Source organism: Colossoma macropomum, unplaced genomic scaffold, assembly GCF_904425465.1.
Source record: "Colossoma macropomum unplaced genomic scaffold, Colossoma_macropomum, whole genome shotgun sequence".
Lineage (NCBI taxonomy): Eukaryota > Metazoa > Chordata > Actinopteri > Characiformes > Serrasalmidae > Colossoma > Colossoma macropomum.
The window spans coordinates 29037149-29063993 of record NW_023494798.1 but is presented as its reverse complement, the minus strand read 5'-3'; the positions used below and the strand labels follow the sequence as shown (position 1 = coordinate 29063993).

Below are 26845 nucleotides of genomic sequence, written 5' to 3'. Positions count from 1 at the left end.
TGTAAAGTTTGTTCTCGAAATGGCCAGGAAAGTTATGTAAGCGTCCTGCCAGAACCTTTCCTAATACAGGAACACGGCTGTCAAAGACAGGCCTAAATGATTACCAACCGCTCACATCACAAGACACAGCAGCTCATTTCCTATGAGTTTACTTAAGTTCGCGTGCTTGTGCTTGTGTGGTGAAAAGGCACAGCCAGTTCTCAAGGGCAGAACACAGGGCTTGCCTAATGACATCACTTCCTGTGATCTAGCCAACAACATCCTAAGGTATGGACTGGTTTCATTGGGTGTCGGCTGCTGAGGTAGACATGGGTCATGACTCGCTTCATTTCCACAATACTGGAAATTCATCAACACAAAAATGAACTAAACTAAAATAAACTATGTGTCACTCTGAAAACATCTGACGTAACTCTCACACATAGCTCTGAGACCCTGAGAATACACTGACACAGGGTCTTGAAACACACTTGTCACGCTTTTTTTTACGTCAATCTTGTGGTGAAAACGCATTTGACCATTGCAACATTTCATCCACTATGTTATCGTAATACTGGTATTTCAGAACATTGTGTCTGTATTTATTTCTGTGTGTATAAAAGTTTTTGTACAAAATTAAGACAGTATATATTTATAGATATATCTGTTGTCGGAAGCAAAACTTGTATCTCCAGAATGGTAACTTCACAGGAGAAGGAAAAAAACCTGCTGTACTTTTATTGTAAGTCAATGGAACCAGATTTTTTTCCCAAGTCATTGTGGGCTGTTTCCTTTGGTCCATTCTTCATGAAATTTACATACAATGTAAAGAGCAACAGGCATTTTCAAATTATGTGAAAAACTGAAAAATGACAAAAATGGAAAAAAAGGTTTATATATATATATATATATATATATATATATATATATAGTTCTTATTTATTTTTTACATAATTTGAAAATGCCAACTGTATTGTGTCACTATTTAGAATGGACTAATAAAAATGATCCAAAATTAGTTTGAGTACTTACTAACTTATAGGTACCTATATAATACATACATTTACCTGAGTGGGGATTTACCTGTGCTACATGAATGAACTTTGTGAAGACCTCAGCCCTCTGTTGTGGAGTGTGTCTGTTGAGTATCATCAGCTGGACCCACTGGGACACTCCGTTACACAGCATGACGGAGCGCTCCAGAGCCGGGTTATTTCTCACAGAGCCGTGCACCACGTAGCTGCGGTAGTCCAGGAACTAGCACAGCAAAAAAACACTCACTTAACAATCACAGAATCAGCTTAACCATCACAAACTCAGCCACATACTGAGCTAATCATAGTCTGAAACTTCACAGTCATTTCAGGACAAATGAAGAGTAAGTTGAAGTCAGTCATGTGTTAGTTTCAGTTTACCTAAATATGACTATACTATACAGAGTACCGGTCAAATGCTGGGTTACACCTGCACATAGGAGAGGTTTTCTTAATTGCTGACCATTTTCTAGGCAAGATTTGTTGTTTTAAAAGTAAAATTATGTTAAGGGAGCCAGTTTAACTTACTTTTTAAAAACCAAAATATCAAATCATTTTTATAGTGCATGTTGGGATAGTAATAAAGGGACCAAAACCATGAAATAACATATATTGAACTAGTATGCAAAAGTTAGGGTGACCCTGGTCAAACAATGTTTTGATTTTCTAGGTCGAAATAAGACAACACTTTTTACACATTTTATTTGCTGAATTTGACATATTGGGGGGAAAAACATAAAATGTGGCTTGTACACAAGTTAGGGCACCATTTGTATTTCATGTTTTTTCAAATATGTTAGACTTCGCAAATAGAAACTGTGCAATAAAATATACAGAAAATGCCACATTAAAGTTTGTTCTTTTAGAGAATGTGATCATTTATTTTCCAGTTAGAAAATCAACAAAATGTAAATTGACCAAGGGTGCACAAACTTTTGCATACCACTGTATGTAGTGTTAAACAAATAACAGGTTAAAAAACCTGTTTCAGATTCTTAATGCTTTTCCAACAGGCCTGAGCAAGATCCACATACGCTGCGACCTTATTGGCTCCTGGAAACTACTTACTGGCATTGGTCAGTCAAAATTCACTTTGTTTTAAAACGTGTTTTGGAAACAAATGTTAGTATTTATCGTTCTCTTAGAGACTTTAAGCAGTTAAGCATCAGCTGTTAGTTCACATTGTCTCTGAGGTGTTTTAACCAGTTGCGCTGGTAGGCTACTGTACATATTACTGAGCTCCTATCAGTCACACCGACTTAGGTTTAAATGGTGAGTGATTAGTGATACGGCCAGCTCCTACTAATGGTAGGCCTGTGAGGCAATTCGTGTTTACTGTGTGGTGCATAGCAGACTGTCTCTGGAGGAAATTTGAAAGGTGTGAGCGGGTGTGGTGTGTTTGAGGTCGGCTGACTCACTGAAACACTGCAGAAGTTTTTGAACTCCAGATAACTGAGGTGTTCCGCCATCTCATCGGCCTCCATGTGGTCAAAGAGCAGCGAGACCTTCCTCTTCTTCACCAAGGGTGATGGAGCCTGGGACACATTCACTGGAGGATTGCTAGGGGGAAAGACAAAGGAACACATCAGAACAGAAGTAACATGATCATTTATTTATTATGAAGTTGGATTACGCGACTGTGATACTATAAGCAACTGAGGAATGGGTCAAACCTAAAGATACTCTAAAAAGTTAACCCTTAAATGCCTCTGGTTGCCGTAGCAAGTCACAACCTCACCCCCACCCATGTCATCCTTTTTTGAGAAGCAAAATGTTATATTAACAAAAGAATCAGTGGCTGGTCTGTTGATCAATCTATTACTATCTATCTACTATCTAACTATCTATCTATACGTACACATTTACACTCACATATATGGCTCATGGGTCGCTAATGACCCAACTAGGCCTGTCACAATAATTACAAAGTCACTAATAATTTAAGCTGACCACCATTATTTTTCATAGTCATTATGTTTCACAATAACATTTTATCACAACAAGCAGAAAGTGAAATTGATGTGTTTTCATCAGTTACTTTGAAATAAATTAACATAAAAAAAGTCGGAAACAGACTTTTCCCGGGATGAGTTGTGGGTCTTATGAAAAACAACAAAAGTTATAAACTTTTAAATAAGTGCTACAACATGTTTAGGGAAAAGTTTGCTTGTTTGTTTGTTTGTTTGTTTGTTGGCTAGGTAGCTAATACTAATTTTAGCATGTATGCTTGCAAAACAAAGCTTTTTGCTCACACTCTGAAGAGTTTTGGTTGACTTTGGTTGCTCATGATTCTGTGTAACTGTATCTTTGTGACAATTGCACACACACAACACTGCATTGTATTGTATCATGTCAACGTGCGACACTGTGTTAGCTGCAAAGTAAAGATAGCTAAGAAACAAGATAAGCTAATCAGCCAAGTTAGATGTTTTAGGCTTGTTCTTTAAAAGTTGCAACAAAAAAAGACAAATAAATTGTTAATCACAGTTATTTATATGACAATTAATGGACAATTAAAATGTCATCAGTCGCAGAAACATGTTTAAAGGAATATTCCAGCGTTTTTCAACCATATCGCTGTTTGTCGCATCTGCATTTTACGGTTAGCACAGACAACAATATCAGTGTGCTTCCCTGTACATAGAAGAGAACAGAAAGCCTTGTTGACTCAAAACACCCATAGAAGTTGCTTTGGCACTCTTAAGCACTATTCGGACAGGATTAGCTGAACATGGGGAAGTAACGTAATGTAATTTTACTAGAAGATGCCTGTAATGTTTATGAGAAATCTCAGCATTAATGACAGAGATGGGAGTGGCCACTTAATCTACATCCCGCTTTTACTCCAGAAGAGAGCAGAAAACATGTTAAAACATGTTATTCCATTTACTGTAACCATCCATCTCATTGTCTTAAGTGAAAGCAGTGCGTCACGACCATTTTCATTAGCTTTGGAATTCACGGGAAACAGTCAGCTTCACCAACACAATCAAACTTTTTCCTGTAATTTGTACATGTTCCGTGTGAGATGAGACAATGACGTCACAAATTAGCTTGATTTTAACCACAAAGAACAAAAGTGATGCTTCTTCCTCAATACTTATAAAACTCCTTTTCCACAGAAAATGCATTGTCACCAACATGACTGCTGACATGGAATCACTTTAGGCAAAAGGTAAAAGTCACCGAAATCTATACTAACGCAGGAGCGTTTAGTCCATAAAACAGACTGACATGGTGCATCCAGACGCGACTAAAATCACTGAGAAAAAATGACATTACCCCACCTCCTCACATAAAACTAATCCTGTCTGGATCAGGTTTTAATCTGCAGTCACACCAGACATTTGCAATTTCTGTCACCTTGTAAAATGGACCAAGACTGGACTGGAAGATGAAAAAATCCTCCACTTTGTTGCTATTAGCAAGCTATAAACAGTAAAATAAAAAACATGAAGATAATTACAGTAGATCATTCTTTACTCACTGCACACTGGGCTGTAGAAAAAAAGTGTAGATGTTAACAGGTGTTAAATTTGGCAGCAGTGGGGTGACGTGTGCAGCTGCAGTTGTGCTTAGCCAAGGAGCTAACATGGCCTACCATAACCAGTAAAATCGTGAAGATAATAATACAGTCTTATGACTGACTTTTAAGTGTTTGTTTTCAGCCTGCTGCTGCAAACAGCCTTAGCCTGCTGCTATACGATGCAGAGATCAACACAGTCAAAGCAGCAGTGCTATTGGTGGAGGATGTGAATTCGCATGTGATCAAACTACAGATAAATTTCTTTTTATGAAGATAAAAATCTTTATTTTTTGGTCTTGACTCAGGCTTGCATGCTCCTTGTCTCTGCCTTGACTCATTGTTAATAAGGCTTAATAACAGTATCATAAGTGCACTGGAATATGCTTAATTCATCCTAAATATTGCCTAATAATGTAGTAATGAACATCCAGATAATTAGTAGTTAGTGGTTTGATAAGATAGTTGCCAGTTATTGGCTTTACGAGGCTTAATAGTGTGATAATGGACTTTATGCAAAAGATAATGATGCATAATACATAAATAAAAGTTTAGCAGTTGATTACCAATTCCAGGTTTAGGCTTAATACACACATTAAAAAGTACATTATTATATCTTCCTATACAGAAGTGTAGCCAAGTTCACAATCTAGAAGAACAAGTGCTTGTGATTCAGATTTAGGCTGCAGTTTGATGTTATACTATCATGCTAACAGCCTGGAACTCAGGACACATCACTCCAGAAATATCCTAAAATCGCCCACCCATTACTTAAAGAGGAAGTACGAAGCTTTTCCAAAAATGTTGAAACCAGGTCATGTTTGGGCGGGGAGAGGAACTCCCTATTACAGTCTGACTCATTCAATGTGAGATCTGGATGCACTAGTCATCCAAACCATCGCAGACCAAAACAACCTGTCACTTCCCTGAGGATCAGCTAGTCATTCACTGACACAGCGCAGGTAAGGGCGTGTAAAGGCCTGCTCTCACTCACAGGTAAGGTGTGTCGATCAGCTGGCAGTGGGAGTCCTTCTCAACCCTGACCAGCGCCCACAGATCTCCCATTACCTCCTCCAGCAGAGGGTCAGTCTCGAACAGCAGAGGAAACTGAGCTATCCAGTGTCTGAGAGAGGACAGAGCAAATATAACAGGATCAAAACCAGCCCCATTGTTTCTGCATATATGAATATTCAAATATTTTCAACAACATATAAAAAATTTATATACTATCATTGAAACATTGTAGAATTATGTTTTCAATAATAGAAATGTTCTTACAGATATATGTATAAACAACTTTATAGAGAACTTATAATAAACTGCCACTTTATAATAACTTTATAATAAACTCATCAGACAAAAGACCACAAAATAGTTTCTGAGCTCCTTGAAGCAAAAACAAAAGAAAATTAACAAACAAAAAAGTCTTTATTTTGCTTTTGTGCCTTTGTCTTTATCTGAGAGACAGTTTAGCGGTTTAACCTTTTTCAATTAATGCAATCAAATAACATTCTTTACCCAGAAACCCTGCATGCACACCGGCAGCAATGTGACAACAAAGCGGCCTCAGGTCATTCATTTTCAATCAGAACTTGTGAATTCCGGTGACCGGAGGCAGCGCGAACGTTGGTGACGAAAAGTAGGCAGAGTCGGCAAAACAACAAAGATGAGCGAAGTTTAACTTTATGCAAATAAGGAGCGACACAATGTGGTGACTACCAATAGGAATTGAGCATTGAGCAGCATTGTACATGCTTCATCTCCGCCACAGTGAACCGGTATGCTCCTTGTTTGGTTCCTAGATAATTGTTCCTAGTAGAGATGATGATAGAGATAACGATTTCTCACCAGGATTTTTATTTTTAGTGGGAATGCATCTGACTGCGTCGGTGAACAACGTCAGTTCAAGTTGAGAAACACCCACAGGCGATGAGCGATCAGCAGTGTGAGCGACAAGAGGTGAAAAGTCGCTGCTGGTGTGAACACAGGGTGACTCTGTTATCAGATTAACTAGGACACTGTTGTCTCTCTGTGTGTGAAATGTTGTGACTCTGTGTTGGGCTGTTAGTGAGCAACGAGGGGTGAAAGGAGGTTTCACCCCTCATCGCTCACTAGCATAACATTTCACAGGGGTAGGTGAGAACCCCATGCTGTGAAAACAATTCACACCTCTTAACAAAGACGACCGTACTGAGATAAAACAGAGAACAAAACTGCTGCTTGTTATCATATAGAAACTGCCACAATAAACCCAAAGCATTAAAACACTACAAAAACATCATGAGAAATGCTGACTTGCTTGCTTGTCTATGGAGGTGAAAATCCAGTTTGAATCACACGCATTTCCATCAAACTAAATTCCATCAATATTATATAAGAAAACATGCATAATTCAGACGAGGGACCTCCAAAACAGACTTTGTTCAGTAAACATAAAGTTTAATTTCTGTATGAAGCAATTAGGATCATTCAGTGGCGGTTAAGCAGAGTATTAGACAAAATTCCACTTATTGTTGCTCATTTTCCACTCACAGTCCAAATTACTCTTTTTTCCTTCCTTCCTTTCTTGAGTTATACTTTGTAAATTAGTTCAATAAATAATGTTCGTCTAGTAACAACATTTTCTATAAAATCATTTTATGTTGGGCCAAGTCATTTTTTTTCCTCTCAGTTGTTTTTAATATTTGTCCAATTTTATTTTCCAAAGTAAAATTCTGCGTGCATTTAAAATCTGTTTGAGGAGATTAAGAGCTAGTTAGATCTTGTACACGGGACAATAATCTGGGTAGTCTGAGGCTGGACCAGCAGTGGGAAACAGTCAGTGTGGTGCTGACCTTATCAAGCCAGCGGACTAATATATGCTTGCTATCTGGGATGCCACAGTAAAGAGAATCAAAACTGGTGAAATGTTTGAATCTCTAAGCAGACTTACCTGATAAAGTGACAGATCTGAGGTCGTCTCTGGGCCCTCTTGTCCACAGGACAGTCCTTATATGTGATCTCTTGTTAAGGAAGAGTCATTAAAGTGGCTGGAACACAAACCCCATCTTCCACACACACGGTCAGAGAAACCAGTCTATCCACAGATTTGCAAATACCCTGAGCCAAAACAAAGCTTCGGTGTTTTGAGGATTAGGTGCCATGTGATGCTTTGGGTACCTCCGTCTGAATCCTGAGCTGTTATTTGAACCTTTTAGACATGCTTTGCCATTCTACCATCTCTGTGGCCATTATGCCATACGATACAATACTTTATTTCCCTGTGGGGAAACTTATCTTGCACTGCCATTCTACCATAATAACCAGAGGTGGGTAACTAGTTATACCAGGGGTCGAGAACACGCGGCTCTTTTACTGCTCTGTTGCAGCTCCCCAGCAGAATCAGAAAGAGTGGACACACTAAATGCTGAAAAAATGATACTATATTCAGATTTTGAAGCTTCTGTGTAAATTCCTGTTAAATATATGTTTTCTACTCTTTCACGATGCTGAAAAATGGGAGGCTTTTTTGATTGGAAATTAAATAAATGAAAGGGTGGTCTCTGACTTTTGCACAGTACTGTATACAACATCCTACATAAACGTTATCTTATCTAACCATCCATTACACATCCGAATCCCTAAATATGTACATTAACAACAGGATGAAAGAACGTAACCCAAAAGCACCAATGCTGTCTGGAAAGGAATAAATGGTGCAGAATAAACGAGTGAGTGGAGGATATAGAGAAAGCAGCTTATGGGCGAAGACGTGTGATGGCACGACCCAGTTATGCATCATCAGGGTCATATTGACCAGCTGGATCCCTCTGCTCAGCTTCCCCTCAGTGTCTGTAAAACACAAACACAGAAATAAACAATCAGGAAGAGAGAGAGAGAGAGAGAGAGAGAGAGAGAGAGACAGAGAGAGAGAGAGAAAGAGGGAGAGAAGAGAGACTGACTTACAGACAAACAGATACAGAAAGAGAGAGGCACAGAAAAAAGTAACACAGTGAGAAAGAGAATGAGAAAGAAAGAAAGAAAGAAAGAAAGAAAGAAAGAAAGAAAGAAAGAACAGCAGCAAACGAGACAGAGTGTGAGGGAGAGAGGGGGGACACAGATAAAGAGAGAGAAAAGAAAGAGAGAGAGACTAAAAGAAAGAAAGACAGTTAGACAGAGAGAAAAAAACCTTAGAACGAGACTGAGACGTTGAAAGAAAGAAAGAAAGAAAGAAAGAAAGAAAGAAAGAAAGAAAAACAAAAGAGAAAGAAAGAAAGAAGGAACAGCAGCAAATGAGACAGTGAGGGAGAGGGGACACAGAGATAAAGGGAGAGTAAAGAAAGAGAGACTAAGAGAAAGAAAGAAAGAAAAAGAAAGAAAGAAAGAAAGAAAGAAAGAAAGAAAGAACAGCAGCAAACGAGACAGAGAAGAGAGAGAGAGAGAGAGAAAGACAGAGAGAGTTAGTAAGAGAGAGAGGGAGTCAGGCGAGAGTGAGAGAGAGAGAGAAGAGAGAGAGAGAGAGATAGAGAGAGAGAGAGTCAGCAAGAGAGAGAGAGAGAGAGAGAGAGAGAGAGGCCACACAAACACAAACAGGCTTTGTGTCATTAGCAGGACAAAGACATTCCCAGGGCCTGAAAAGCAGTAAACGAAAAGATTTCACTCTCAGTCTTTCGTCCACTCTTTGTCTCTTATTTCTCTTTTTCTCACACATTCCTCCGTCTCTTCCCTCCCTTCCATAAGCTTATATAATCTGGTTGGCACAAGAGACACCCAGAAGCTTGTAGAGGAGAGGAGGCCAGAGACAGGGCCTGGACTCGAAATCAGGCCAGAGCAGTTCCACAGCACTGCACAGGGCTTCACCGGCTCACACAGACCCACCTCACAGACAGAGAGCTGACAGAGACACAGTCAGTGCACAGTTAGACACTGCTGTGCTGGAATTACATGAGGAAGAAAGAAGAGTACAGAGCCCTGCTGGTGGCATCCTGTATAAATAAAAATAATGCATGGCCACGACTTAGTAAGGCATGGGAACAAGATAATTAAGTTGTGGCCACGCGTGGGAACGAGATCCTAATGTGCGGCCACGGCGTAGTAGGGCATGATCTCCTTCCCACGCCTTACTAAGTTGCAGCCATGACTGAATTATCTCATTCCCACACCATACTACGTTGTGGCCATGCATTAGGATCTCGTTCCCACCTGTTAGTAAGACGTGGCCACGCATTATTTTTATTTATATGGGATGTCACCAGCAGGGCTGTGCAGAAAAGTGAGCCTTGCCCTCATATAATAAAAACTACAACGGTAAGTGACCTCAAGAGTGCACATGTACAACACTGACGCTTCAGGTTTGCCACAGTATACCAGAAAAAAAAAAACAACAACAACAACCTCAATGTCCAGTTTTAGTTAGAATGTTCAATACATTAGGACAGGGGTGTCAGACTCAACCCCTATAGGGGCCATATTAAGAAATCTCAACAAATCTGTGAGCCAGAGAAAAAAATGTTTTTATTTCATGTTTAATTAACGTTGTATGCTTTAACTGGCCATAGTTTGTTTAAAATACACAAAAACTTCAGCAGTAAAATATAGGCACTTGTAGTAGACCTTGAAATATTAAATACATGCATACTTAGAAATTTTTAAATGTAAATGTTCCCAAGAGCTCGGCGTTTTAAACCTACCGATTTGCTTAAACTAGACTCCTGGCATCCTTTCTTTGCTCAAGTTCATTAATTCTTGGGCTCAATTTCTGAGCTGCTCAGCTAAGGTTTGGTGTTTATATTGGTATAACTGCAGCTAAAATGCAGCTTGTGTGTTTGGTGACATGACTGGTGGGGAATTGGGTAGAATTGAGGTGCAACCACTGTTCCATAGATTGTTGTTGGTGTAGGAGAGTCAGAGATCACATTATGTTGCAGTGCATGCTGGGGACTGTAGTGCAGCGCATTGTGAAACGGGCTAATATTAATAGAAAATTAAAACACTTTTTGCAGGCCGGATAGATTGTGAGCCAGATCTAGCTTGCGGGCCTTGTGTTTGACACTTGGTAAATACAAAGATCCAACTTGGTCTTTTTAATACAAAGTTTGCAATAACTTAGCAAATTAAAAACAAGAAAAACAGTGTGATGATAATAGACCTATTAAAGTCAATATGATTATTTGTTAACACCACAAAGGTTTGCACACCATTAACACATTTTCTTAGCTGACCATTCAAACCATTCGTAGTCATGCAGGCTGAAGCCCAGCTGCAGCACACTGTATGTCGCCATGATAGAATCTGTGATTGTAGCCTTCTCATTTTAATACAGCTTTTAGATTTAGTTTTTACAGTGATACCTTCAGCACCGGAGTGAAGGAGTGGAAAGCTCTACTTCCCCTCCAGAGCCTCTACTGTATCAAGAATCCATGAGCTGTATAAACGAGAGCAAGTGGCTAATATATGATATGGGTTTGTGATATATGCACTCATCGGTTTGAACATGCAGCCACTGTTGCTCTCACTGGACGTCAGTGATGAAAACTGAACATCATGTTCACTCTATGGTTATCATGATTTTCATATTGAGGTTCATCAAACCCCGCATTTATACAGTGAAATTAATATCAGGGAATTATTGAAGGTAAAAAATACATTCTGATGAAGCTTATTTTGTTCACTCATGTCATTATAAAAAAGTACATTTTTTTTAAATGGAACAAAAAAAAATATCCTTAGGGTCAAACTTGGCCAAACAAGACAAATACGATCAATTGTGATTAACTACACAAATTAACTACACAAATTACTTTATTCATATATCAGCCATTTGCTAGCACATTAGGTGTTAGCATGTAGTTGTTCATGTTAATAAAACTGTTGTAGGTATTTTCTTACTTCAGTGAAAAGTAAGGCAACATGTCCCCAAACAGACTCTGACTTATATATATATATATATATATATAGACACCCAGACATCCAGACAGACAGACAGTATATCAGACTGACCGAAGCAGTGGAGGCAGCGCTGGATAAGTTCTTCCAGGTTGGCGGAGCGAGTGATGGACGGAGCCGAGGGACTCTGCAGTACCCGATTGATCTCCTGAGGACTCGGACAGGTCATTCTCCTTTGAATCGCCCGCCTGTTCTTCATCGTACTGCCCCCTTCCTGACGGGACTTTCTACTGGGGAGAAAGAGAGAGAGAAAGAGAGAGAGAAGAGACATCGCGAGAGAGAGAGAGAGAGAGAGAGAGAGGGAAAAATATATTTTAGGTCTTTCACAAGGGATTTATAGAAAAGAATCAGTCACAGAGTGAAAATGATTAAAAAATTTAAAGAGAGTGAAAAAAATGAAAAAAGCTCAGATGGATATTCAGGGCTGTGCGTATTAATACTCTTTATCACTGTAACCTCATAAATAGATCACAAAAAGTATCCATGGCAACCAACACTTTATAGAAAAAAAAACCCTACAGTGCCACTTCACTAAACATCCCTCTGATGCAGAAAGAACAAAAAAGAGAGAAAAGGTGGTCATGATTCGATGGCTGACCAGCAGTATTCTCATGTATATTATATCAAAGCTGCAATAGAGGTTGTAGTCCAGGTCTGCTTTCACTGTGGTCAGTTTAAAGTGGCAGTAAAAAGGCCGGCATAAAGTAATAATAATAATAATCAGATGTACAAAATTTTCCCCACCGTCTCTAATGTAGTCAACCAAGACATGTTTGATGTCTTTAGTTTTGTACTGAAGCTGATGTAGCTAACAAGAAGCTTATACTCAAGCAACTAACAATGTGCAGACTGCAAGTATAAATCATCACGTTTACCTCAGTCTGACTCAATCAGACTGGGGCTGAATCTCAAATGGCTCAAACGGCCTGCACATAGTGCACTATGTAGTTCCTAAAATAAGGGCTCCTGCACCCAAAAGGGGCACAGTTGGGATTCAGCCATGCGTTCACAATTCCCTACTGGACAAGGATTATGTTATGATCCCAAGGTATTCCTTGAGATCTTCATACAACTGTACACCATGTAGCTAAAGACTAAAGTATCAGCCATCTTAAGGCCTGAATTTAGTCTATTTTGGTTGGTAACAGTGTGTCCTACAGTGTAAGAAACCACATGGTTTGAGGCAATTGTGTAATGATTTAGGCCTGCAGTTTGACGCTCACTTCGCTGTTATAAGCTTTTATCATATTAGCCTCGTAGCTCCAGTGCAAAACTAAAGAGGGGGTAAGCAAAAAAACTGCATACATTTGACCTTTTTGATGAACGGTTGCCTTATGGCCAGCCTGTTGTGCTGAGCTGTATTGTGGCTGCTGTGGTGGGAGGACAGGTTTTAGTGTGTTGGGCCTGTTCTGAGGCCTAGCGCTCCAGTTTTGGGGTTCTTTAAGCTTCAAGATAAAAAATCCTGCAGTGGAGAGTGCATGTGATGTGTAAACTAAAGTGGTTGGGCTGAAAACATGCTGACCTGCACAAGTGGAACATACAGAACCCTCATCTATCTGATAACTGTGGATTCACTTTCTGATCTGTGTTCTCAGTTTAGTGAGGTCACGTGTGTGAGCATGTGCACGCATCACAGATGGGGGGAGCTGGTAAATGAGAGGGGGAAGAGAGTGATAGAGAGAGACAGATAGAGAGATAGAGAGAGAGAAACAACGAGAAAGAGAAAGAAATTTCTGCTAATGCTCTTTGATCACTACAAACACTTCTTACAGCTCACTCTAACCCACCACAACACAACATTTCACTTTGGTAAATCAAGACAAAAAGTTTGAGCACCCCTGATCTTAAAGGGATATTCCATGATTTTTTCTAAATTTCTGCATAATTAAATACTTAAGATGTCAACAAAGTCATTCAGAGTGGTCTGATGTGAAATGCTCTGTTGTAGATAAACTACAGAGTCAGAATTGTTCACAGTGGTGGTGATGGGAACCAGACGTCTGAAGAGTTTATTGTCTCTAAAAGCTCCCTCACGAGAAATGAGCAGATGAAATGGTAACTGATATGGTGTCTGATGCCTGAGACATCATTGTTTGATGATAGTTTGATGTTTTTTTTAAATCTATTTTTTCATAGTTATTCACTGTGGAGAGGTACATGCTGTAAGCAAAATAGTCCCCAAAGAAAACTAATTTCTTCAGGTTTACCGCTATTTTACTATCATAAGCATTACAGATAAAAACTCAGAAGACGTGCAGGTTCACTAGTCTTTTTGGATAGTAAATAAAATGGTTGTATTTGCGTCAAATATTGTGACCCCTGGTTCCTGTCATCACCTATAAAGACTCTAAATTACTTTGTTTACATCACTACTGAATATGCAGAAATTTTGAAAAACTGGTGGAATTCACCTTAACCCAGTATTGCACAATGTTGCCTCAGGGCAACAAACTCATTTTCCTCACTTTACAATAACATCATACATATTTAAAGGCAATGATAGGGGTAACAATAAAAGGAAGAGTTTGAGTAAGTTAATAAAAAGCATGTACTTAGTTATACTCTCTTAGTGGGCACTTTTAAACCTCTTTTTTAACATTCAGTATAACTTTTTTGTTATGAGAATTTGCAGAAATATGTCTGTTGCCTAGAAGCAATACTATCCGACAGTGGAATGGATTTAGCCAGTCACAAGCCAGGTCTCACCACTTTAGGGAACACGGCTCTGTATCATTTCTTCTCATTGTCGCACAATGTTGCCTTAGGGCAACATACTCCAAAAGGACCTCTGCACATATTATTTTTTTTGCGTTTTTGAATTTAATAATCAGGTCCATTTTATGCAAGAAAAATGAATCAAATATATATTTTTTAAAATTGCTATCATAATGCGTGCAGTAGAGGGTTAAAGAATTACTATTCTACTATTCAGTATGCAACTATTCAGTAAACTATGTTATATAATTAGAATGAGGAACTCAAGGGCAAGTCTAAGGGGTCAAATAACTAAATGGCGGTAAAACTCACTTAATTGAACTGAATTAAATGGAATTGAATTGATTCATTCATGCAATGTTGAAGCACAATTAATCTAATTAAAATGAAACCGTAGTGCACAATAATAGTAGTGACGAATGATTGCTTACAATGTTTGTTTAGAGATGCCACATAACGCTGAGTCTCCAGTTTAAAATGCTTTGCTATTGGACTATGTTGTTGTAGCTCACAGAAGCTAAGTAGGCTGGAAACCATGCTAATATTAGCTTGATTACACAACAAAAGTCTAGAGCTGATCCATCCTAACAGTGGCTTTTCACACCAACACACATCCAAAATATAATTAATAACTTAGAACTAATAACTTAATAACACACTCTAGGTGCCTCAGCAATGGAGCAAGCGAATCACATGCACCCCTACTGTATTACAGTGCGTTAGCACAAGTACATAAAGTTTTATTTTTCACATAATTTTATCAACTTCCCGTAAAAAACAAAACTGTCACATGAGAAGGAGAAGAGTGAAATTGTCTCATGGCCATTTCACAGTCATCTCAAGGTCAGGCCTATTTGTGCCAGTGAGAGGAGAAAACTATCACCTGTTTTTATCTCCTCACTGTTTCTGGCAGCAGTATGTCAACTTGTTATTATGACAAAAGCTTGCCTTTATGCCTATGACTGTTTTGTAGAAACAATGTCTTATTTTCTTGAGATTTTGACTGTTATGTCGAAATAATGGCACGTTATTTCAAAATTGCAACTGATTATGTTGAAATAATTGCTTGTCTTTATGAGATTTTGACTTCTATAAAATTAAAGGCTTGTCATTTTGAAATTATGACTGCTTATGTCAAAATAATGTCTTATTTGCAGCAGGACGCTTCCCCTCTATCATTAAACACATGGACAGGGGTCGGTAACGTGGCTCTTTTACTGCCCTGTTGTGGCTCCACAGCAGAATTAGATTTTTAGGTAAAAATAAAATAATCCTCCTTTGCAGTAAAATAAAGCTCTGCTGATCGTTTTAACACAGTTTTAACAATAAATGCTCTTAAACGCTGGAGTTAATGTATAACTGCTAACTGCTAATTCACCCTGAAGGCTGGCGCGCAGACTGCTGGTCACCACAGCAACAACAACTTTTATTTATAAGCACTCAGCTGGTTTCCTGATACCTCCACCTTAAATGGTGCAGCAGTTACATTCTGGCACCTCAGGCACCATTTAAGGTGGAACGAGAAAATTTGAACAAGAAGCTGGCGAATGAGAAGCGACTTCAGCCTCGCAAAAAGTCAAACGTTGAGATTCAATTTTACAAGAAGCTTTTCTGCCTTTGCTGAAAAGTTTCCTGCTGGAGATGCGAGAAAAACAGCTATAGCTGAGCTAAAGCTTAAAGCAGAGCAAAGTAAGTCTGCATTTTCGTTTATATTATATGTTTAGCCTATACTAGTACTTTAGCACATACTGAGACATATTTACAGCCAAGATGGCAAAATGGACATAAAATATTGTGGCTCCCAAAGTGGTTTGATTGTTGTTGAAAGGACAAAATCGTGCTTCTTAACATTTGGGTTGCCGACCCCGGCATATGGAGGTGTGAATGATTACGGCATACTAATGTTTATTAATTAACACATTTTAGTATAATACAACATGCTCACTCGCTCCCCACCCCCACCCTGTAGGTATTTTGGCAAAAACTCAGTTGTGTGCTTTACTTTCTCAACAGGCTGAATTTAATTTGGGTGAACATTATGTACAGCCTGCCCACCTCCCATAGCTGCTACGAAAGAGCATAATTGTGGGCGGAGCACAGATAGATCAACTTAAATAGACAGACACTTCGGGGTGTACTGAGTATGCTTGTGCGTGCATGTTCCGGAGAGTGTACCTGTATGGCATGTGTGTTTATGTTTATGGAGAGTGGAGGGTCTCGTGTTTGATCATATCCACAGCGCTGTTTTGGCCACAGCAGTGCACTGTTTGTTGTTGCTGTTCATGTCCCATTACCTGCCTGGTGTCGGCACAGCAGACAGTTCACTTTACCGCTTTACGCCTGTTTGCAATGAATGTCACTTGGCAGTGCTGTCAATGTCACAGGAAGAACGACCGTCACATATTCTTCTCTCTTTTTCTCTCTGTCTCCCTCATTCTCTCCTCAACTTTCCTTCACTGTATCTCTCTGCTGCTTTGTCTCTACCTCTCTCTTCCACTCGCTCTCACTCTCTGGCCTCCTCTCCTCGTCCTCTCTCACCCTGTATTTCTCTCACAGTCTTTCTCTCTCACTTTATCTTCCCCCTTTCCCTTCCCCCACTCTGTCTCTCAACCTCTCTTTCGTTCTCTGCTTCTCTCTCCTTGTCTATCCTCTTTCTCTCTCACTCTTGCTGTCGTGCTCTCTCTCTGTCTCTCTCTCACTTTCTCTGCCCCTTTCCCCTCCCCCTCTCTCACTCTGAATGACTTTCTCTCCCTTTTTTGATTTCCCCTTCTCTTTCTTTCTGTCTTGCTCTCTCTCTCTCTCTCTCTCTCTCTCTCAATTTAGTTCAGTTCAAGAAAGGTTTTCAGATTCTATTCAGAACAGCGTTATTAGCATAGCTGTGTGCAGTACAGTACTGCCAAAGCATAAGCGGACATAACCAGAAGAACTAGAGCAAATAATAACCACATATTAATATTATTATCATTATAATTACACTAATTAACTCCTTCCACTGGTGGTGGAACAAACTTCCCCTGGCTGTCCAAACAGCAGACTCTCCCGCAGTCTTCTGTTGTTTTGCACTTATACTGCGTCTAATTCTGTATCGTTTTTCTAGGTATCAACACTGCTTTTGTTTCTAGCAGTGTCTGAGCTTCAGGGTAGTTTGTATGCTACTGTATTTGTATTAGCTAAGATAATTTCTCTGAGTGGACAGCAAAGCACTTTTGTAAGTTGCTCTGGGTAAGAGCGTCTGTTAAATGCCTTAAATGTAAATTTGATGATATATTTGTAATTTTTAACATAAATATGTTGCATAGTGTTGGGGGGTTAGTGTCTCTCTCTTTCTTTCTCTTGATGACCACCAGCTAGCCAGTTTAATTATATATATATATATGTATATGTGTGTGTGTGTGTGTGTGTGTGTGTGTATCTCACTGTTGACAGAACAAAACCTTGTATCCCCAAAATGATAACTTTACAGGAGAAGGAAAAAAACATACCTTACTTTTAGTGTCAATGGTCAATGGAACCAGACTTTTTTACACATCATTTTGAGCCGTTTTTTTTCATCCATTTATTATTAAATTTACACACAGTGTAAACACCAACAGGCACTTTACAAACAGACATAAATTAGAATTAAATGTATAAATTAGAATATAAATTAGAAATACTTTTATACTATAGTTCTTTTTTTGCTATTTCAAACTAAAAAGTAAAAGTTTTAGAGTTTACCTGTTTATCTCTCTCCTTTTCTCTCTCTCTCTAAAATAATGAGTGATAAGTAATGAATTCCTTCACAGAAGCAACAAGGTGTTTACACACTGTAACAGTAAAACGCGTCAAGGCCTGTGTGTGTGAGTGTTTGTGTGTGTGTGACAGATAAAGTGTTCTCTGAAAGTCTGAGTGTGTGTGCAGTGTGTGTGGTCAGGCTCCATGGCTGCAGCGACAACACCAACAGGAAACGCTTGCTGTCTGCAGAGAAGTGGTGACAAGTTCTTAGAATGACCAACCCTCTCTGTCTCTCTCTCTATCTTTATCTCTCTCTCCTTCTCTGTATCTCTCTATCTTTGTCGCTTTCTTTCTCTGTCTCTCTATCGTTGTCTCTCCCTCTCTTTCACTGTCTTAGACTTTAGTCTCTCTCTAACCTCTCTCTCTCTCTCTCTCTCTCTCTCTCTCTACGTCGCTCTCTCTCACCCTCTCTCTGTCTGTCTCTTTAGTGGCCAGTACAACTTGCTCATTTTCAATTCTCTTCTAGTCGCAGTTTAGTCCAAAACACTCTCACATCCCAAAAACACACACAGACACACACATGTACACACAGACAGAATTTCGTTTTAGGGGGGCCCGCTTACAGGTTTAGGGGGAGGGGGCTGCTAACAAACATCAAGGCCCAGAGGCATCAGCATAGTGAGGGCAGTGACGACTAGCTAGTTTCATTATAGCTAAAATAATTTTTAATATTAAAAACGACACATATACAAAACATCAGTGGTTAAGATGTAAACAAAGTCATTCAGAGTGGTTTGATGTAAAATGTTCTGTTTTAAAGAAACTTATCAACTCAAAGTTGTTCACAGTGGTGGTGATAGGAACCAGACATCTGAATGGTTTAACACCTGTAAAATAGAGCTGGGGGCCTCCAGTCCTGGACCAAAACTGCCAGGTTCCTACACAGTTTGGTGATTTTCCTGCTCAAGCTCAGCTGATTCACCTCCCCAGTTATTTACCAGGTTTAGTTGGTGAGCTGGAGCAGGGATATCACCAAACTATGTCAGACTCCAGCCCTCGGTTCCCCCCTGCTCTAAAGACTCCTAGACTCATAGAAAGTTATTACCTGAAATGGTTATGAATTCACTGACTGATATCTGAGACACTGAGTGCGTTTACATGCACTTAATAATCCGATAACTGCAGAAAATCAGCAATTCGTCAGCAATCTGATCAACATGTTTTAATACATTTGAGTAAGCAGATAATGGGGAACATCCAGGTCTACATGAGTCAGGCAGTAATCAGATTTCTGCTTTGCAACCAGCCAGTAAACTCAAAGAAGAAGACGTGACATAAACATAACTGTCATCTTGCAGCAGTGCTGCTCGCTTATTTCCGATACTAAGAAATCCGAAAGAAATCAGAGTAAGGGTATACAGGCACTGACAATGGGGTTTACAGGACCATTTGAATAATCAGATAACTGCAGAAATCAGAAATTATGATCGTTGAGTAGGATTGTTGAGTGCATGTAAACACACTCAGTGTTTCACAGTAGTTTAGATATAAGCTTCATGGCAGAGAGGTACATACAGGGCGTTGTGAGGCAAAATAGTCCCCAAAGAAAGCTGTATTTTTTCAGATTTATCACTACCAGCTTCAACATTCAACTAAGGAGACACATGTAGGTTCACTAATGATTTTGTTTACATCTCGACGCTTGAATAACGTTGAAATTTTAAAAACTTGGCAGAATTCCCCTTTAATGCATACACAGAGACACACATATACAAAGTCCTTAACCAGACTCAATATTTACTTTTCATCTAAAAGAACTATTAGTCTGCATTCCTCTATCAGTATTGACTCAAAGGAGGCACACCTCTCTCTCTCTCTCTCTCTTGCTCTCTCAGTAAAGGAATGGATTGAATCCCATGCAAATCCTCCATCACATCTTTCTGTCCCTTATTTGCATTAACGTGCTTTATTGCATAAAAAAACACAGCACACACACGCAGGCAGAGGTGAACACAGAGAAATGTCCAGACCTAAAAGGAAAGAATACACGCCAAAAATGTAAATGTATTTGTAAATATGTTCACGCAAATGTAAATGCCTGTAGAATTCTTCAGAATCTGACCGGCGTTTTACAGTAACAGAGTCGCGTATGACGGTTATGATTAGTTAATGTCACATTTGACGTTACTGAGGCATTTTTGATATTACAGTGCGCTGTGCTCATGTACATGTGTATGTGTCTCTGACTTAGACAGTACCTACTCGTTCTCTCTCACTTTCTCTTCCTCTCCTTCGGCACTCTTGCTCTATTCAGGTCATTCAGAAAACAACTTCTCCTTTTCTTTGGAAATCCCCCCTCGACTCCCCTTCCCTTCACTGCCACAGTAGCCGGTTTTTTACTCCCAGTTCCTGGCTCCAGCTCCAGCTAGATCTCCCCATTAACCCTCCTCTTCCTGCACACACACAGTTTTGTATTCCTATCTTTGCAGAGTGTTTCAAGCGCCTAAAACCAACCCTAATATTAAAGGGGAATTCCAGTGATTTTTCACAATTTCTGCATAATTAAATGGTTGATATGTTGACAAAGTCATTCAGAGTGGTTTGATCTGAAACGCTGTGCTGTGGAGAAATGTACAGAGTCAGAATTGTTCACAGTGGTGGTGATAGGAACCAGACGTCTGAACAGTTTAATACCTCTAAAAGCTCCATCACAGAAAGCTATTACATTTCATGTTACAAAAATGCCTGAAACATTGCTTTATGAAGGTTTTCGCAAAGGCTTTGGCTTAAAATGTATACATATACACATATATATATTTTCCAGATTTGCCACTATTTTTTCCATTATCAACATCATTCATAAACTCAGAACTTATAAGTAAGTTTATTGGTCAATTTTGGATAATAAATAAAATGGCTATATTTGCATTGTAGACATTGTGAGCCCTGGTTACTATCACCACCACTGTAAAGTAATCTAAATTGGCAGGCTTCTCAACAATTAATTAGTCCACAACAAACTATTGTGGATAACTTTGTTTACATCTCAATGACTGACAGACTCAATTATACAAAAATAAAAAAAAATCAGTGGAATTCCCCTTTAAACTTCATAAGCAAAGTCAAATCTTTTGGCTCTTTTCTTTTTCAAATGAAAGCTGGTTTGTTTGTAAAAGAGCATTTTTAATTGAAGGTCACACAAAGTCCAAATGGCCATGTTTTTCCCATTAGTGGGGATACTTAGTCCCCATATAGAGCTAAATACATGGCCACACAATGCACACACAGAGTCAGGGAACATGCAAATTCCTCTCTTTCTTTCGTTAATTGATTAATCGATGCCAGAATTGTCTGAAGGCTTTGAAGGCCTGTCTTGTCTGTGTCCCCAGCACTCAGCCCTCTCACACATAACCAGCATTGTGCTTCATGTCATCGCTGTCATATCAAAACCATGTGACTTCATTGGTTTTGGGGGTTTTTTTTTAACACCATTTCAAAACTTTACATTGTGTGAACATCTTTTCACATTAACGTATATTAAAGATACAAGGTTTTGTTATGACAGTGACAATATGCAACTCGTGAATCTCATTTAGGCCTAAAAAGAGACCTGCTTACAGGCTTCGAAACAAAAGCCTTAGCTGGACTACAAACACCACGATTATGTGCTGTAAAAACTGGTAAAACTGGATTATCAAAATGTTTGTTTATGTACACAAAAAAGACCCATTGCACTGAAAAACAAGACGCACAATAGGCTTATCTGTGAAAAAACTCCAAAAGTGGGCAAAAGCTCATGTGTGAACATCCTCTGCTCACATACACTCTTAAAAATAAAGGTTCCTGAACAGTTCTTGGCTTGGTTCTAAGAAAACTGTTTAATTGGAACATTATATGGAGGTTATATAAACTAGTTGCACATTTCATTTACATAGTTCCTTAACCCATTAAATGGCCAGGGCACAGAAGTGGGCCCAAAGCTTTATTACACCCTTCTATAACTCAAGAATAGCTCAGCCAGTTTGCACTGAAGTCCCTGTAGTTACTGAATAATAGGTTTTTTTGTTAGAATTGAAAGATATAGCATTACTGAGTCAGAAAAAAAAGCTATAATATGGCATGGGTCACATTTTAAGCCTGAAATATTAATTTAACTTATTACATATTAAGGCTTATTATTCAGTAACTACAGTGACTTCAATGCTAACTGGCCAAGCTATTCTCAGATTATAGGAGTGTGTAATAAAAATGTGGGCCTGCCAGTGGGCCCTGGCCATTTAAGGCATAAAGACGACGGGTTTCGCAGAGCGTTTTTTGCCCCACAGCATACGTCTTTAAGTACATTTATTGTCACCACACTTATACATTTGCACAGTAAAACAAAATTCTTTTCTTTGTGTGTCAGAAAGCTGGGGCCAGAGAGCAGGGTCAGGTTGAAGGAGCCTGGCTGAAGGGCCCTACAGTGGCAGCTCAACAGATGCGTGTATTGAATCTGCAACACAGTCATCAATCGCCCACGGCGCTAACCACTTAACCACCACTTTACGTATTAGCGTCACATGCAAAGGCTCAAAAAGAAGATCCCGCTCGATGTTTAGGGCTCGAATGCAAACATACTGATGGAAATATGATAACAATAGTACATAATTCACAAGATGCGTCCTTCACCAAGTTTTGACTGAGTTATCTTTGAATTCTCTGTCGACGCAAACTCAATCATAAGATTCATCCGCATGGGCAAGGGGTCCGAAAAACAACCCTTGCTTTTAACAGGCATTCTTTCACAGGCATTTCGCATGCAGCTACACATTTCAACCACAGGGGTCTCCAAATCCCCAAAACCTACACAGTGTAGCTTTAAATAATCATACAATGAAAGGTTCTATAGGAGAGGGAGAAAAAAATTGATAGAGTATAATGTTCAATATTTTGGGTTTGAAAAGAATAAGGAAACGGAGGCCTAAGTATGGATATTTTCTTATTTATTCAGAATATTTTATAATAGACCAATTTAATATATATTAAACCCATTGTTTGAATAATAGATGAATAATAGACTCTGTCTTAATCAGGATAGCGCTGTTTCTGTCTGGTGAGACCAAAGCTTCTATCAGTAGAGTTATTGTTGGGAATTGTGTGACAGTGTAGTAGATAACATGGGGTTCAATCACAATTTAGACATAAAAGAAAAGCATAATATGCTAATAGGTGAGTGTCCAAAATAATATTACATTTACCTGCCATTTTATATTTCTCCGGAGAAATGTGTTTACCTAATGTGGCCTGTTTTTAAACCGTGTTTATCTGCTGCACAGGTAACAGCATCTACTAAATATGAAACTGCAAGAACAATTCATGTTGATTTTCTACTTTACAATTCTGTTTTGCTTCAATAAAGACAATAACAGTGACGCAAACACAGTGTAAATAGCACAGAAAGGTTTCTCTTTGCTGTCACAAGCAATACATCAATATGTATAGCATCACTCAGTGGATCACAAATCTTTAAGTGCTGCTTTCGTATTGCGATATTGTATTGTGGGGGACCTGCTTTGATTCCCACACCTACAACCACAAGTGGTTCTTTTATGGTGGCGCTACTTGTGGTTCCAGTTGGAACCCTTGGTTTTTATGACTGAATATAACTAGGAAAAGTGGACTTTTACACAAACACAGGTCTGGAACACCAGCATGTATCACAAAATAGCACTTGATTTGCTTGTCCATGTCAGAGCTCTTACTAATAACTGCTGTCAGCCTCGTTTTTGAGGCTGATGCTATCAGCTCTTAGCAGCACGCTGCCTGTCATTTCCCAGCAATCAGATAACACCTCAGAGATAGCCTGAATAAGACTCGAGGCCCACAAACCTCTCTCCTAACAACCTCGCGACACTTTCTCCCCTTTGTTTTTTTACCAACGGCTCCCTTCCTCGCGCTCTCCTCTCTGTGTGGAATTTCTAAGAAAATTAGTTCAGCCACTGAAAAAATTTGCATCACTCACTGGCAGAAGGAGGAGGAGGAGGTGGAGGTGGAGGAGGTGGTGCTGCCACCGCCGCTGCTGCCGGAGCTATTCCGCTCGAGAGTGGAGTGCGCGCGGCGCGCGACGTAGCGCGAAGCTTTTTTCCTCGCTTTGTGAAGGTCCTCGCGAAATGACATCGTTTCTCTGTCACCTCTTTCTCTCTCCCCGTCTCTCTGTCTCTGTCTGCGTCTCCTCCACGGCAGATGACAGCAGCGCGAAATATTAAGGTCAAGAGCAGCGACGAGAAATCCCCTCGCAGAGATCAAACGATAGCAACGCGGATGATTCAAAGCACAAAAAGTCCTCCGAACGTGCAAAAGTATAAAACGGACACATTTCAAGTCCCAAAACCGAACTCCAGCACTTGCTCGCTTCACTGATCAGTGCATCGATGTCTCATGTCTCGCGCCTGAGAAAAAAAGCAGACTGCTGCTCTCTCTCGCGTGCAGGGAATTGAAACCTAAACAGCAAATTCTAAAGAACATGAAGGGAAGCCACAGCCTCGTCAGGTAACCACAATTATAGTGCCTCGTTTTTTTTCTCTCTCTCTCTCTCTTTTTTTGCACTACTCTGCACAGCCCTAACGGACCTCGCAAGACACTGCACTGCACTGTGAACTTGTAAACATAACCCATCTAGAAACATGGTTCCAGGCCAGCAGGAGAGCAAAATGTGGCCCTAAAAGATAGTAGAAGAGCAAAATGTGGCCCCAAAAGTCTGCATGAGAGTAGAATTAGCCCCCAAAAGTCTGCATGTGAATAAAATGTGCCCCCAAAAGTCTGCAGGAGAGCAAAATTAGCCACCAAAAGTCTGCATGAGAATAAAATGTGCCCCCAAAAGTTTGCATGAGAATAAAATGTGCCCCCCAAAGTCTGCATGAGAATAAAACGTGCCCCCAGAAGTCTGGAGGAGAGCAAAATGTGCCCCCAAAAGTCTGGCAGGAGAGCAAAATGTGCCCCCAGAAGCTTGCAGAAGAGCAAAAGGTGCCCCCAACAGGCAAGCATAAGAGCAAAATGGGCCTCCAGAAGTCTGGGGGAAAGCAAAATGGGCCCCCAAAAGTCTACATGAGAGCAAAATGTGCCCCCAAAAGCCGGAAGGTGAGCAAAGTGTGCCCCCAAAAGGCCTGCAGAAGAGCAAAAAGTGCCCCTAAAAGCTATCAGAAGTGCAATATGTGCCTCCAAAAGACAGCACATGAGCAAAATGTGACCCCAAAAACCCACAGAAATGCAAAATGTGACCCCAAAAGCCAACAGGAGAGAAAAAATGTAGTCCCAAAAGGGAGCTAAAGAGTAAAATTTGCATCCCAAAAGCCAGCCGAAGAGCTAAATGCGGCCCCAAATGCTTACAGAAATGCAATATGTGCCTCCAAAAGCCAGCAGGAGAGAAAAATGGGGCCTCAAAGGCCTTTTGAAGAGTCAAATTTACCTCCCAAAAGCCAGCAGATGAGCAAAATGTAGCCCGAAAAGCCTGTAGAAGAGCAAAATGTTCCCCCAAAGGCCAGCAGACGAGCAAAATGAGCCCTCAGAAGCCTGTAGAAGAGCAAAGTGAACACCCAAAAGCCTGCAGAAGAGCGAAATGAGCATTGAAAAGCTAGCAGAGCAAAATATTCCCCCTCATAGGCCATCAGGACAGCAAAACAGCAGTTGCACAAGTACAGGTGTAGGTGTGTCAGTGAATGTGTTTGGTGGGCTGTTAAAGGCCCCTCAAAGAGTGTTGGTACCTTTTGGCCTCTTTCCGGATCATGGTGAAAGCCTGATCTTCTTTCTGGCTCCCTCCGCTGACCCTCTGGATCCGTAGGGGCATCTGTGTGAAAGTCCCGGAGCTCTACAGTCCCATGGGGCTCAGCTGGCCAGCCGGCTGGCTGACTGTCAGGCTGGAGGAGGGGTTCTATCTGCGCCTTTGCCCCACAAAAAAGAGGAGCCCAGAGCAGCCTCTCTCTCTGCCTGAGAGGCTCCGCTCTGTTCACTGCCAGAAACACCCCGGACGAGCGAGCTGTAGAGCAGCAGCTGCGCCTCTCCCTCTGTCTCTCACTCACTCGCTCTCTCTGTGTCTCTCACTCGCTCTACCACCACACCTCCACCTGATTGAGTAAACAAGCAGAGCAAAAACCAGCCAACCACGAGAAAAGAAGAAGCAGAAAAAAACTCCCACTCAAAAAGAAGCGACTGATTAAACAAAAATGGCAAAAAAAGTGAGTGATATGTAAAAGTGTTGAAAAGGGAACACTCAGATTGAGGCAGCGAGCTAAAAGCAGTCAATACAAAACAAGTGCCCATGTGAAACAGAGGCACTGAGAGATAGGGGAACTGTCATCTGTCTGTGTGAAAGAGGGAGGGCATGACTATGACAGACAAAAGGGAGCGGACGAGAAAGGGCTGTTGTGAAACGCAGCGTGAGAGTGAGCAATACAAATTAAACATAATTGTAAAAGACAATCAGAAGTGGATAGCGAGGGCGAGACAGAGAAAGAGGGAGAACAACAGAAAGGCTCCAGCACTGAAAGAGCTCTGCTCCCGGGAGAGAGACGGATTAAAACTATTGTTTGGCCCTAAATCACATTTATACAAATTTTGAATTTAGCAGGAAGGTTCTACAGAACCGGGCAAGACATCACAATAACAAGACACCACAGTAACAAGACACCACCCTTCATTTATATCATTTCCAGTCCATCCAGTAAGTATAAGTTATTCATTTTACTATGGAATAAATACTTCAATAACTAAATATAAAATCATTTTTTTCATCGTTTAGTGTGTCCACTAACCTTCATTACAGCTTCCATTCTTTTCAGAAGACTTGCGTTCAGTTTTTTACGGAGGTCCGGAGAGGCCATGAGCTGTTGTTATAATTTTCTGGATTGTTTTCTTGAGATAATGAGTGAATTATTTTGTGATTTCAAAAAAAGAATGTTGTTATCTTGAGATCACAAGATCA

The 26845-nt window shown here is 40.1% G+C and overlaps 1 protein-coding gene across 7 annotated transcripts in view; it reads right to left on the bottom strand.

Annotated features, from left to right (window-relative positions):
* The window catches only part of rasgrp4 (RAS guanyl releasing protein 4), a 41802-nt gene extending 15439 nt beyond the window's left edge, over positions 1–26363 (bottom strand). The window contains exons 1-7 of one of the 7 annotated variants that reach the window (XM_036585254.1): positions 25629–26363; positions 11515–11690; positions 8262–8367; positions 7469–7531; positions 5531–5659; positions 2432–2573; positions 1063–1236 (exon numbers count right to left, since the gene is read on the bottom strand). In XM_036585254.1, the coding sequence (XP_036441147.1) occupies positions 1063–1236; positions 2432–2573; positions 5531–5659; positions 7469–7531; positions 8262–8367; positions 11515–11690; positions 25629–25711 (873 nt within the window). In that variant the 5' untranslated portion in view covers positions 25712–26363. Of the gene's footprint in view, positions 1–1062; positions 1237–2431; positions 2574–5530; positions 5660–7468; positions 7532–8261; positions 8368–11514; positions 11691–20147; positions 20330–23890; positions 24142–25628 lie in introns of those variants that run through there. The other 6 variants (XM_036585255.1, XM_036585253.1, XM_036585260.1 and 3 more) reach the window with 6 other exon arrangements.
* Between the last annotated feature and the right edge of the window lie 482 nt (positions 26364–26845).